The 15,003-nt window shown below is 45.6% G+C and overlaps 1 protein-coding gene across 7 annotated transcripts in view; it reads right to left on the bottom strand.

The window, feature by feature from the left end:
- Positions 1 to 2,598: 2,598 nt before the first annotated feature.
- Positions 2,599 to 15,003, bottom strand: part of BOC (BOC cell adhesion associated, oncogene regulated) — a 261,571-nt gene continuing 249,166 nt past the window's right edge. For 5 of the 7 annotated variants that reach the window (XM_057544844.1, XM_057544847.1, XM_057544845.1 and 2 more), the window contains 7 exons: positions 9,201 to 9,306; positions 8,815 to 8,937; positions 6,379 to 6,600; positions 5,389 to 5,624; positions 5,131 to 5,207; positions 4,455 to 4,648; positions 2,599 to 3,365 (listed from right to left, as the gene is read on the bottom strand). In XM_057544844.1, the coding sequence (XP_057400827.1) occupies positions 3,178 to 3,365; positions 4,455 to 4,648; positions 5,131 to 5,207; positions 5,389 to 5,624; positions 6,379 to 6,600; positions 8,815 to 8,937; positions 9,201 to 9,306 (1,146 nt within the window). In that variant the 3' untranslated portion in view covers positions 2,599 to 3,177. The other 2 variants (XM_057544846.1, XM_057544848.1) reach the window with 2 other exon arrangements.

The following is a 15,003-nucleotide window of genomic DNA, read 5'->3' on the forward strand; positions in this document are numbered from 1 at the left end:
CACATTCTCTGCTGTACGCCCTAAACTATGTGTGCCCTTCAAGCACTTCAAAAAAATGTGCTAGTCATAGTTCTGAGTGTTTTACCTACTTATTTATTCCTGCATAAAAAATTACCCCCAAACATAGCTTAAAACAACATTATCTATCTCACCCAGCTTCTGAGGGTCAGGAAGCTGGGAGCTACTTAGCTGGGTGTTTCCAGCTCAGGTCTCTTACGAGGTTGTAGTCAAGCTGTGAGTTGGGGCTGCGTCTGTCTGAAGCTTGGCTGGAGCAGGAAGGGCTACTACCAAACTTACGTCACTGGCTGGCTGGCTACGACCCTGAGCGACCGCCTGGATAGAGTGGGTGGTCCCGGAGGAGACACTATCCCCTTGTTGTGGTGACAGCTAGGGTAAAAATTACATTATTCTCCTGGGCCTCATTATCAGACAAATGAGAGATCTGGATAAGCTCTGAGGCTTCTTCCCATTCTGAAATCCTGTGATTCTAATTGCAGCAAGAATGAATTTAGTCTATGGAAGAGCCATATCAAGGATTCCTTGTGCCTATCAACTCTCTTAGAGTAAAACCAGTCAGGATTATTACTTTTTCCCCAAACTGAACTAGACAAAAATCACTAAAGTTTACAATATTAGGCTTTCATATAGCATGTTTGGGATTCGACAATACAGTTAATTCATTTTTATTTTGAATTAGATAAGAAAGATAGCTTTCGTTTCCTTTCATTGATCCCAGGCTTAGTCTTGAATCTATAGCAACTGAGTCTTCGGGAGGTTTAATGTCAAGCAGGAGAGCACCAGGGTGCAGCCCTGGCTGGGGGTGGATGGAAAGCTGTCCAAGTCCCCTGATCTAACTGTTCTCTGCCTCCTGCTGTGCCCTTAGAGAAGGCGGCCTCACCTTTGAAAGAGGCCAAAAATCAGCCTGAGTTACCTGCGGATCAACTGTTAATGTCCCTTGGCTACTTTGAACCCTCGTCCATAGTATCATCAAATCTCAACATTGAAAGGAAAACTGTAGAGTCCAGCCCCTCTGGCAGAACTTCACAGGAAAAGGAGTTACTCATTCCTGGCGACTCAGCCTGTCCTGTTGGGCTGTCCCGAGCCATGAGCTGAACTCCGCACCACCGCCAGCTCCTGCCCAACTAGGTCTTACTCTTCCTTTTGATTAATTTATATAGCCATTGCTGACTGAATCTGATTTTTAAAAGGCACTATAATAATTAACCTGAATCTAAAGCAATGCAAGATGCAATGAAACTGAATATCTAAGCTGTTTCATTTTCTAGGCTAAAATTTAAAGGCCTGATGCCTAACCTTTTCCTCCTTTCCTGCAATTGGCTAAAGTAAATATGCACATTTATCTCATTTAACCTGCCTTAGAAGTGCTTTTTCATTCCCAGGCTTTTTTTTTTTGAGAGCTAAAAGCACTGTTGTCACATAAAACTGCTTTTTGCACAGCACTTCAACCATACCACTTCCATAAAGTTCACCAAAACTTACTTTGACAACCACTGGGATCATCAAGCATTAAAAAAACAGGGGAGTTTTTTTTTTTTAAAAGCCAATTGGCTAGAAGTTGAGTTATAGCCCAGATCTGAGAGGTGAGATCTGTCCCCCTCCTGGAAGTGACCTCTAGGCCCTTGATGCCAGATTGTGTCTGAAGTCACATTATCTTATTTCTTCTCTTCCCTGCTCTACGTCTCCTTTCCTATCATTTCCATATTCCTACAGTCCTTCATTTCTTGAAATATTTTTAAAATACTGCTTTTCTGAAAACCATGTTCCAATTTAGCTGCTGGATGGAGAAAGGGTGCAGGAATCTCTTCTGGCCAGCAGAGGGCGCACTTACCCTAGACCATCAGTCACCACCTGGGGCTTTCCTAGGACTTTATTCAATTTGTGACTGGAGTGTGAAGCTAGGGTCTGCCACTGATGACTTGGAACAGGATTAAGTGTTTCAAGTGGCATTTCATCTCTAACTCAACTTTACTGAAATCTAGAAGGTACATTTCCCTCCTGTAAACAGGTAAAGTGTGGTAGGGCTCTCAGCAAAAAGCTTCAGCCTCCATCTACTTCCACTTGCCCGGACAAAGGGTGATCCTGTGGTTGGACGGCAGTGAGTAAATGTTGATTTTAAACAACTAGTGAGTCAACTGCTCTGGCCACGTCGCTGTGTCTTTGGAAAGAAGGGAAGTGAATTTTACCAGGCACCATATGTTCACCTGTAGCATAGCACTTCACGAAACGGCATTTTGGAGAAAATACTTAGCCTTCAACACACACCTGTACAGAAAAGATGAGTCTCATTCCTTCCGATCTGACCAAAGCTTTACCTCAAGTCCGGTCAGAGAACGGCGAATCTGCTGCTCCTCGCCCACTGTACACTGTGTCCCTCTTGGACTAAACAGTTACCACACATCTGCATTAATGAAAACACAACTGAGAGTCAATATTTAAAAAGACAAAATTAGAAACATTGGCTACCTTTTCCAGATTTCTCCTCGATGGATCTGGAAACATCACAAGTGGATGTTTCTTCAAATACTCAGACTGAATCCTAACATCGAAGGAGAATGCTGACTAATACATGACTAAGCTGTAGGTTACAGGGAAGACTAAACATTTATTTAGACATCACAGTGTTTATTTTTACAGAGATATGTTGCCACAGATTATTGATTCTGGAAGGTTTGTTAATGCTTATAGTACTATACACATCTTAGTCTAGTCTCACGGGCATCTTGGGAAAACGTTTCCTGTAGCACCAGAGCCAGCCACTGTCACGGGTGGCTGCAGCCTCTGATCGCATGGCCCTGGCCCTTCCCTTGCAGTCACTGTGGACAGTGTGCCTAGGAGTCCTCCTTCCACGGGCTTCTCTGTGGGCCTTCTGCAGGGGCCCAGGCAGCGGCGGAGGGTCTACAGGACGGGCTGCCTCCTCAGTCTGTGCTGCTCTTTCCCCGTTGACTCCTGTTCCGTTGCGGCTTCTTTGCTTCCCACCTCAGACCTCAGAGGGGAGGATTCCCTATGTCTCTCCAGAATTATAAAAACATATACATTTATTTACAAGTGCATAAATATATAAATATAGCTATTATATAAAAATAAATACCAATTTCCTCTCTTTTTTAAAGAAACAAACAACGATATATAGTGTCTTTCTGGGATATCAGCTTCTGCCTAAATTGTAGGAGGTGGTGTTTCAAAAGACACGTGAACCGGTGGGCTGGGGGAGAGCCGCATCCCAAGTTCCTGCCCTACGTAGGTCCCCACGGGGTGCTGGGGACACCAGTCTCCTCTCCCCGCAGGGCAGGAGTCAGGACTGGCCACCTCTTCAACCGGTACGAGGCCCAAGCAGCACCGGGGCCCTGAGGGGAGAGAAAAGTGGGAAACGTTAGAATCCAGACTGACCAGGAACTAGTGCTCAGCAGTACTGGGTCAGCCTCTCTCTGGGACGGGAGCTGGCTACTGGCTTTAGAGGAGGGACAGAGACCTACAACCACAGCAAGGACAATTACACTCCCTCTAAGTATGGGCCACTTCTTACGCACGTCCCCCCTGCACATTCCAGTGGTGAAAGCGTGGAGGCCCTCATGCATCTACCCTGTAACCAGGGGCAGATGAAGTCAGCTGAGCCCAGGAACCGTGCAAGAAAGTTCTGCTCTCTCCAGGTGTGGCCTGCTAGTTCAACCTTCTGCTATGCTTTCTGGCCATGATCATCCCACTCACGACTCACGGCCCCCGATGGAGGGAGTCCCGTGTGGATGCTACGGGGGTCTGGCTCTAGGAGGTACCTGTCTTAGAATTTCATCTCCCAGGGTCTGGGAGCTGCATGTGACCTGGAAGCCACACCGTGGAGTCTAAGAAACACCAGCTAATTCTCTGAGCCAGCCTGTGCCCAGCCAGGTATCAACAAGATGGGCACAGAGAAGGACAGCGGGCTGGGTGCGCTGTGCACTGAGTCCCTTGGGGGGAAAGTCCTGTGGAAGCACGGAGTTCTGATGATGTGAGAACTTGGCTTAATGATGGATGCGACCTCATTCCTTAATGAAGAGACAAGACCCAACAAAGCAAGGTACTTCAGAGTGATTAGAGAGTGCCTCTTAGTGTGATGAGAGGCGGCGGGAATGTGTGAGTGGCCTTGAAATGCTGAGACCAAGAGGGCTTCCTTCTCTGAAATGGAGAAGTGCCCGTTCTCTCAGCCTTTGAGGACAGAGCTTGCCATGTCGGACCCACCTGACACTCCCCGCAGATCTGCTGGGCCTTCAGCAGGGAAGGAGGTGGCCAGCTCCCCTTTGCAACCCCATCTCGGATATACAAGCTGTGGATGGTCCTCACCAAGCACCGCCTTCAGGGACGGTTCTTGCCCCGCCTGCATGTCACTCCCGGGTCGTGAATGCCTACACCTCACCTCGTCCCCAGCCTGTTCAACTGCCCGCCCTGCCCTCAGCACTGACCTGGGTGGAAGAGAGGGTCCCACATGGCTTCCAGCCCAGGACCCTGGGGTACACGCCTCATGCCGGGCTGGCCCGTGGCTGCTGGCCGCTCCTGGAGGCGGTGGCAGGCCTGCCGAGGCTGGAGCAGCTGGTGAGCTGAGTCATCGGGCAGTGTGTATAAGAGCGAGCCCTCGTCCGGGTTAGACCTGGGAGCCCTGCATGCACAAAACCAGGCGGAGGGGTGAGGTAGGGGCAGCGTGGGCCTGGATCCCACTGCCCTGGCCGCTCCCGTCTTGAGGCAGCAGAGCTGGGCAGGGCTCAGGCGGGGCAGGGGCTGCTCCCCTTTGGACATCAAGAGGTGCCACACCATCGCTTCCACAGGCAATTCTAGTCTCCTTCCGTTTGACTCCATACGTGTCCTGAGTATATGAGAGGACGTGGGGTCTATGGGCAGAGCCAGCTGGGCGGGGCTGCTCTGGCCTGAGAAGCGAGGGAGGAACTGCTGAGCAGAAAAGGCATCATAACTGCAAACACAGACCCCCTTAGGCTAAGAGTGCAGGGGAGCAGTTTGTCAGATGAGGGGATCGTGAGGGAAGCACCAGTGCTCACCTCTCAGTGACTGACGCTGGGTTTGAGGAACTAGCGAGGGAGTGAGCGCTGGGGCTCAGGGGTGGAAGGCGGGGAGGGGCCTGGGTACCTGGGGATCTGGTGACTGGGGGGGTCACATCCACTGCCAAGAACGGTCTGCCTCAGCGTGCTGTTGGTGTCATCCTGCTGCCCAAACGAGTAACGAGAGGGTCACATCAGAGAGTCCGGGGAACGTCCCCTTTCGTTGTTGAGCAGGCCCAGCAGCCCGGGATTAGAGGCTAGAAGGGAGGGAGCCTCAGGAGGTGGCCCGGCCACGCCCTCCATGGTGACCCGTCCCTGCGCGCCCACACCCCCAGAACTGCGTTACCTGCTGAAGCTCCCCTGGGCGGCGCTGCTGAGGCTTCATGCCTGGGTAGCCCATGGCAGCTGCAGGGCAGGCCCTGTTCACGTGTACCCCGTTGGTACAGGCCCGTCCGCTGGTGCCACTGAGGTAGGGCTGCCCATTGGCCCGGTGGCCTGGGAGCCCTCCCAGTGGTACCATAGTGTATTGGCAGGAGGAGGGCAGAAGGGCACTTCGAGGAAAACCCAGGTCTGTCGTATGTTCTGGAAGAACAGAAGGATAGAGCTATGCTTAGGTCAAGGAGGCCTGGGGCAGCTTGAAAAAGTCCCACGTGAACCTCAGAAAACTCCTGAGGACTTAAGGTCAAATGAGGTGGGCAGGGAGCTGACATTGCGCCAGGGGAGAGAATATTCTCTCTCTCGGAAAATTCTTCCTGTCACCCACTTCTTCCTAACATCTAGACGTTTTTTTTGCAGTAGGGAGAGGAGACACAGGATCAGGATTTGGGAGAATGAAGTGGCAAGTGAACAGAAGGAGCAATATTTAATGAAGCAAGTTGACCAGATGTGTTGCCATCTGAAGCAGAAATTAGTGGATAAATCAGATTAACCCAGGATTAGGGGGAAAGCTCAAGGGAGCCACAGACCTAAAGAGGCGGGAAGAGGCAGGGTCAACTGAAAGTATGAGTATGTGGTCAGAGCTTGAGACAGTAAAAGAACACAGAGCCAGCTAAGTGCTGAGCTCCAGGGATGCAGAGAACACAGACTAACTCCCACTTCATCCTCTCCATCTGCCAAGGTCTATGAGCCGAAGGGAAGGCCCCACCTGTGAGCGTTCTCCGACTCTCTCCAAGCCCTCTGGGGGACCCACCAGGACCTTGAGCTCCCATGAGTGTGAAGCAGGGCGCCTGGGATCCTGCCCTGGGCAGAGGCCTCCTTAGGGACTGGGAGACCCCTCCTCCCCTCACCCCCGCCCCAGGCTCCTTCCCCTTGGTGTTGAGGACGGTCATCCACTCACTTTGCTTAGACCAGGCCCTCCACAAGCAGAAGGGGATGAAGGCAACGATGATGAGGACGATGGAGCCCAGGACGACCCCGACAATCAGGTAGGGCAGGTCACTGGAGCGGGCCACCATGGCCCCTGTGCCCACCGGCCGTTCTATGGTTTCATGGGGTGGTAGCTGAGGCGGGGCCAGAGTTGGGGGTGGGAGTCGACCAGGCTGACCAGAAGACTTCCGGGCTGTTAATTGGGACAAAACTCACTTCAGCCTCTATTTCTTTGACATTTCTTTCATGAAAAATAGGAAAACAATATCCTGATTCCATGGGTGTGAGAAATGGGGTCAAACTTATAAGACAGGGCCTTTGGTAGATGAGTGTGGTGTCCAAGCTCAGCATGAAATTGACATATAACGTGAAATCGGGCGTCGCTGAAGAGACTTGAGCCTCATACTTCAAAAAACACCCTGAGATATTTGTGGACCAAGCACTAGGGGCAGACTGGGTCTTTGGGGGCAGAAGTGGTGTAGGGGTTTTCTAGAAGCATAGCTGGGGAACTTTTGGAAGAAAATATAAAAAGTACATGAAACCAAAAAGAACTGTGAATGGAAGAATTTCCCTGTGAATTTGCTATTCCTGGGCGCATCGAGAGATGTGAAGTCCTAGGTCTGAGCTGGGGTGCAGAGCAGGGAGATGGGGTTCGGGGCTCACTAGGACTGACAGTGCTAGAGAAATGCCAATCCAAAAGTTTACGAGGTGGCAACCTCGGCATCTGGCTTTTGCTGTTATCAAGATGTATCTGACGTTGTTAACTCCATTTCGCAGCCGTCCTCCCCCTTGACTTTCTGACACTACAGTCTTCTGGGTTTCCCGTAACCTCTCTGACTGCTGCTGCTTACATTTCTCTCTCCTTGCCCTCTTCTTCCTGTCTTTTGCCTCAGACACTGAGAAGTCCTCCTGGTCCCTCTCAGTCTACACTCTGTCTTCTTCTTCCCTCTATTCCCATGATTTCAGCCTACATCCCAGTGACCACCAAATACCCTTACCCAGGCTCCTCCCTGGGCAGGAGACCTGCTTCCCTCACGGGACGCTTGCATTTCAACGTCTCAGAAGAATCAGACTCAGGTATGCCTCCAAGTGGTTCACATTGTTCCTTTCTTGTGGAAGCGAGTTCCCTGCTGGCTTTCCCCATTTCGATAAATGGCACCACTACCTGTGTGGTTCTTCAAGCTCAAAACCTCAAGGTTTAGGCTGAACTCCTTTCACTCTCTACCAGCCTCAACACACTATCAGTCCCTGGTCCTCCCTACGCTCCCTCAGAAAAGAGGCTCAAACCCACCCCTTCTCTTCACCTTTCCTTTGAAGCCCCAGTCCTCTCCCCTCAGCCCATTCCTGCATAGTCACCAGTGACCCTTCCTGCATAGTCACCAGTGACCCTTCCTGCACAGTCACCAGTGACCCTTCCTGACAAACAAATCCAACAATGACCCTTCTCCACCTCACAGCCCACAGGGTCCCTGATGGCCTCTTCCCTGAGCACTTCCCTCTCTCATCCTTCTAGTGCCACATACTCCCACCATGTGGAGCTACGTGAGGGCTTGTCCTATTCCCCAGGCCACTCCCTCCACCCTGCTGAAGGTTCAGTCCTTCCAGAAGACAAATGTGAAGGCTGTGTGAAGTCTCTGTTCTTTGCCCCGGGCACTCTGTGTGTCCCCTGACACAGGCCTGCTGGCTGTGTGTGCATCTGCCCCTTCACTCCACTGTACGTGACAGAAGAGGGCAGGAAGGGCACACGGGAGACAGAATGTTGCCATGACAGGAAAATGGATTGTTTTCTTGGCTCCATCCCTGTTCCTTTGGGATCTTCTCCTGATTACATTTTTTTGCAATACACCTTTCAGTATTTGCAAAATGGAAATGATATCTATCCACTTGACCAATGTGCAAAAATTAAGTTATTATATGAATATATTTAACGTGTTTTAGTGCAGGGAAAGAGTCTGGGCTTGTAGTTAGGCAAACTTGGCCCAAAGCGTGCTCCACCGCTAACCAGCTGTGTGACCTTGGTCAAGGTATAACATGTCCTGATGCTCAGTTTCTTTCTTTTCCCATGGGGTTGTAGTTAAATTAAGTAAACTAACCAATGTGAGTACCAAATGTTACTGTAGGAATAAAGTGTTTATAGAAAGCTCCCAACTTAAGAGCGGGTTCTAACCCATGAGTTCATGTGTGAGTTAATTCCCAAGCTCCATGAAACCGTCATGATGGCAGCCCACTCGTACTTAATACGAAGCAAAGGCAAAGGAAGAGAAGGGTTAAGATGACAAAGTTTGGGGATACTTGGAAAATAAGGCATCATTCTGGAGAAGAGACACCCAGCATGGCACACAGAGCAGTGACTTTGCCCTAGTCTGCTGGGAGGAGAGCAAGAGATCAGAGAACCCAAAGAGATCACCTTTGGTTTCACAGATCATCACGTTGCTGAACTCACTCTCCCCTCCTTCGTTGAAGCACTGCATCTTAATGTCATAGGAGGTCTCTGGCTGCAGGTGGCTGATGGAGTGCCAGTATCTATCCCCTGGGAAAGACAGAGAGAGTCAGCATGAAGATTATGCATGTGGCTTGCTTGGCCCCCACTGGAGGCAATGTTCTAGGTGCCCACCCATATTCCTGTTGTCCCATCACCATGGAACGAAGCATGTGGGTTTATGAACTCAATGACTCCAAGTGTGTCAAGAAAGAGCCAATGATGTGGGGCATGCCAGCCCACATTTTCTACTTTCACCAACTCCTAGAGCCCCTTGCCAACAGAGGAAACTATCTCACACACGTGTTGCTCACCTTCCACCATATCCTTCTTGTAGTCACTATCATTGTCACTGTCCGTGGGTCGGTAATAGATATAAAAGCCATGGATTGGGGTGTTGTTGTTACTTGCTGGAATATACTACAGGGAAGAAAGAAGAAACAAGTTGACAATGGAGCAGAGAAATCATCGTGTGAGCAGAACCACTGGTGGATGGAAATTTTACCCCGGCCTAGAGTTTAAAACTCACTGGAGACCCCGACCAGGGGTTGGGCCTGGGCCTCCAGGGTGGGGACATAGAGTCCAGGAGGCTGGAACACCAGAGAATTCCCGGGCCCAGGGAATATTAATTGGCGTGCGCATTCCAGAAGGTGTCCATATCAACACCAAGACCCGACCCCACACAACTGCCTGCAGGCTCCAGTGCTAAACACCTCACACCAAACAACCAGCAAGACAGGAACACAGGCCCATCCATCAGTAGACAGGCTGCCTAAAGTTGTACTAATTTCACAGACACCGCAAAACATACCACCTGATGCAGCCCTGCCCATCAGAGGGAAAAGACTCAACTCCACCCAACAGAGCACGGGCACCAGGCGCTCCCACCAGGGAGCCTGCACAAGCCCCTGGACCAACCTCACACACCAGGGCACAGTCAACAGAAACAAGAAGAACTACGACCCTGCAGCCTGCAGAAAGAAGACCATAAACAAAGTAGGTTAGACAAAATGAAATGACAGAGAAATACTCTGCAGAAAAAGGAGCAAGGTAAACTCCCACATGACCAAATAAATGAAGAGGAAATAGGCAAGCTGTCTGAAAAAGAATTCAGAGCAATGATAATAAAGATGATCCAAGATCTAGGAAACAGAATGGAGAAAATACAAGAAACATTTAACAAGGACCTACAAGAACTAAAGAACAAACAATCAGTGATGAACAACACAATAACTGAAATGAAAAATACATATGAAGGAATCAACAGCAGAATAACCAAGGCAGAAGAACGAATAAGTGAGCTGGAAGATAGAATGGTGGAGTTAACTGCTGAGGAACAGAATAAAGAAAAAAGAATGAAAAGAATTGAGGACAGTCTAAGTGACCTCTGGGACAACATCGAACACACCAACATTCGAATTATAGGGGTCCCAGAAGAAGACGAGGAAGGGAAAGGGCCAAGAAAATATTCGAAGAGATTATAGTTGAAAACTTCCCTAACATGGGAAAAGAAATAGTCAATCAAGTCTAGGAAGCACAGAGAGTTCCATATAGGATAAACCCAAAGAGAAACACGCTGAGACACATATTAATCAAACTAACAAAAATTAAATACAAAGAAAAAATATTAAAAGCAGCAAGGGAAAAGCAACAAATAACCTACAAGGGAATCCCCATAAGGTTATCAGCTGATTTTTCAGCAGAAATTTTGCAGGCCAAAAGGGAATGGCAGGACATATTTAAAGTGATGAAAGGGAAAAACCTACAACCAAGATTACTCTACCCAGCAAGGATCTCATTCAGAATCAACAAAGAAATCAAAAGCTTTACAGGCAAGCAAAAGCTAAGAGAATTCAGCACCACCAAACCAGCTCTATAGCAAATGCTAAAGGAACTTCTCTGGGAGGGAAACACAAGGAAAAAAAAAGACCTGCAAGAATAAACCCAGAACAATTAAGAAAATGGTAATAGGAACATACATATCTATAATTACTTTAAATGTAAATGGATTAAATGCCCCAACCAAAAGACACAGACTGGCCGAATGGATACAAAAACAAGACCCATATATATGCTGTCTACAAGAGACCCACTTCAGACCTAGGGACACATACAGACTGAAAGTGAGGGGATGGAAAAGGATATTCCATGCAAATGGGAATCAAAAAAGCTGGAGTAGCAATACTCATATCAGACAAGATAGACTTTAAAATAAAGACTATTGCAAGAGACAAGGAAGGACACTACATAATGATCAAAGGATCAATCCAAGAAGAAGATATAACAACTGTAAATATCTATACTCCCAACATAGAAACACCTCAATACATAAGGCAAATGCTAACAGTCATAAAAGGAGAAATCAACAGTAACACAATAATAGTGGGGGACTTTAACCCTCCACTTACACCAATGGACAGATCATACAAAATGAAAATAAATAAGGAAACACAAGCTTTAAATGACACATTAGACAAGATGGGCTTAATTGATATTTATAGGACATTCCACCCGAAAGTGGCAGAATACACTTTCTTCTCAAGTGCTCATGGAACATTCTCCAGGATAGATCACATCTTGGGTCACCAATCAAGCCTTGGTAAATTTAAGAAAACTGAAATCATAGTCAGCATCTTTTGCAACCACAGTGCTGTGAGATTAGAAATCAATTACGAGAAAAAAACTGCAAAAAAAATACAAACACGTGGAGGCTAAACAATATGCTACTAAATAACCAAGAGGTCACTGAAGAAATTAAAGAGGAAATCAAAAAATACCTAGAAACAAATGACAATGAAAACACGACGGCCCAAAACCTATGGGATGCAGCAAAAGCAGTTCTAAGAGGGAAGTTTATAGCAATACAATCTTACCTCAAGAAACAAGAAACATCTCAAATAAACAACCTAACCTTACACCTAAAGCAACTAGAGAAAGAAGAACAAACAAAACCCAAAGTTAGTAGAAGGAAAGAAATCATAAAGATCAGAGCAGAAATAAAAAGAAATGAAGGAAACGATAGCAAAGATCAATAAAACTAAAAGCTGGTTCTTTGAGAAGATAAACAAAATTGATAAACCATTAGCCAGACTCATCAAGAAAAAAAGGGAGAGGACTCAAATCAGTAAAATTAGTAATGAAAAGGAGAAGTTACAACTGACACCATAGAAATACAAAGGATTGTAAGAGAGTACTACAAGCAACTATATGCCAATAAAATGGACAACCTGGATGAAATGGACAAATTCTTAGAAAAGTACAACCTTCCAAGACTGAACCAAGAAGAAATAGAAAATATGAACTGACCAATCACGAGTAATAAAATTGAAACTGTGATTAAAAATCTTCCAACAAGCAAAAGTTCAGGACCAGATGGCTTCACAGGTGAATTCTGTAAGACATTTAGAGAAGAATTAACACCTATCCTTCTCAAACTCTTCCAAAAAATTGCAGAGGATGGAACACTCCCAAACTCATTCTATGAGACTACCATCACCCTGATACCAAAACCAGACAAAGATATCTCAAAAAAAGAAAACTACAGGCAGTATCACTGATGAACACAGATGCAAAAATCCTCAACAAAGTACTAGTGAACAGAATCCGACAGCACATTAAAAGGATCATACACCATGATCAAGTGGGATTTATCCCAGGCATGCAAGGATTCTTCAATATATGCAAATCAATCAGTGTGCTACACCATATTAATAAATTAAAGAATAAAAACCATATGATCATCTCAATAGATGCAGAAAAAGCTTTCAACAAAATTGAGTACTGATTTATGATAAAAAAAACTCTCCAGAAAGTGGGTATAGAGGGAACCTACCTCAACATAATAAAGGCCATATATGACAAACCCACAGTAAACATTATTCTCAATGGTGAAAAGTTGAAAGCATTTCCTCTAAGGTCAGGAACAAGACAAGGGTGTCCACTCTCGCCACTATTATTCAACATAGTTTTGGAAGTCCTAGCCATGGCAGTCAGAGAAGAAAAAGAAATAAAAGGAATCCAAATTGGAAAAGAAGAAGTAAAACTGTCACTGTGTGAAGATGACATGATACTATAGATAGAAAATCCTAAAGATGCCACCAGAAAACTACTAGAGCTAATCAATGAATTTGGTAAAGCTGCACGATACAAAATTAATACACACAAATCTTTTGCATTCCTATACACTAACAACGAAAAGGCAGAAAGAGAAATTAAGGAAACAATCCCATTTACGACTGCAAAAAAAGAATAAAATACCTAGGAATAAACCTACCTAAGGAGGCAAAAGACCTGTACTCAGAGAACTATAAAGCACTGATGAAAGAAATCAAAGATGACATAAACAGATGGAGAGATATACCATGTTCTTGGATTGGAAGAATCAATATTGTGAAAATGACTACACTACCCAAAGCAATCTACAGATTCAATGCAATCCCTATCAAATTACCAGTGGCAATTTTACAGAACTAGAACAAAAAATTTTACAATTTGTTTGGAAATACAAAAGACCCCGAATAGCCAAAGCAATCTTAAGAACAATGAAGCTGGAGGAATCAGGCTCCCTGACTTCAGACTAGACTACAAAGCTACAGTAATCAAGACAGTGTAATACTGGCACAAAAACAGAAATATAGATCAATGGAACAGGACAGAAAGCCCAGAGATAAACCCATGCACCTATGCTCACCTAATCTATGGCAAAGGAGGTAAGAATATACAATGGAGAAAAGACAGCCTCTTCAGTAAGCGGTGCTGGGAAAACTGGACAGCTACATGTAAGAGAATGAAATTAGAACACTCCCTAACACCATACACAAAAATAAACTCAGAATGCATTAAAAACCTAAATGTAAGACCAGACACTATAAAACTCTTAGAGGAAAACATAGGCAGAACACTTTATGACATACATCACAGCAAGATCCTTTTTGACCCACCTCCTAGAGAAATGGAAATAAAAACAAAAATAAACAAATGGGACCTAATGAAACGTAAAAACTTTTGCACAGCAAAGGAAACCATAAACAAGATGAAAAGACAACCCTCAGAATGGGAGAAAATATTTGCAAATGAAGCAACTGACAAAGGATTAACCTCCAAAATATACAAGCAGCTCATACAGCTCAATATCAAAAAAACAAACAACCCAATCAAAAAATGGGCAGAAGACCTAAATAGACATTTCTCCAAAGGAGACATACAGATGGCCAAGAAACACAGGAAAAGATGCTCAACATCACTAATTATTAGAGAAATGCAAATCAAAACTACAATGAGGTATCACCTTACACTGGTCAGAATGGCCATTATCAAAAAATCTACAAACAATAAATGCTGGAGAGGGTGTGGAGAAAAGAGAACTCTCGTACACTGTTGGTGGGAATGTAAATTAATACAGCCACTATGGAAAACAGTATGGAGGTCCCTTAAGAAACTAAAAATAGAACTACCATATGACCCAACAATCCCACTACTGGGCATATACCCAGAGAAAACCATAATTGAAAAAGACACATGCACCCCAATGCTCATTGCAGCACTATTTACAATAGCCAGGTCATGGAAGCAACCTAAGTGCCCATCGACAGACGAATGGATAAAGAAGATGTGGTACATATATACAATGGACTATTACTCAGCCATAAAAAGGAACGAAATTGGGTCATTTGTAGAGATGGGGATGGACCTAGAGAGTGTCATACAGAGTGAAGTTAAGTCAGAAAGAGAAAAGCAAATATCATATAATAACGCATGTATGTGGAATCTAGAAAAATGGTATAGATGATCTTATTTTCAAAATAGAAATAGAGACATAGACGTAGAAAATAAATGTATGGATACCAAGGGGGAAAGGGGTGGGAGGCAGGAACTGGGAGACTGGGATTGACATATATACATTATTGAAACTATGTATAAAATAGACAACTGATGGGAACATACTGTATAGCACAGGGAACTCTACCTAATGCACTATGGTAACCTAAATGGGAGGGAAGTCCAAAAGGGAGGGGATATCTTTGTGTGTATGGCTGATTCATTTTGTTGTGCAGTGGAGGCTAACACAACATTGTAAAGCAACTGTACTCCAATAAAAATTAATAAAAAATTCACTGG

The sequence above is a fragment of the Balaenoptera acutorostrata genome, chromosome 4 (genome assembly GCF_949987535.1).
Source record: "Balaenoptera acutorostrata chromosome 4, mBalAcu1.1, whole genome shotgun sequence".
In the NCBI taxonomy this organism is placed as follows: Eukaryota; Metazoa; Chordata; class Mammalia; order Artiodactyla; family Balaenopteridae; genus Balaenoptera; species Balaenoptera acutorostrata.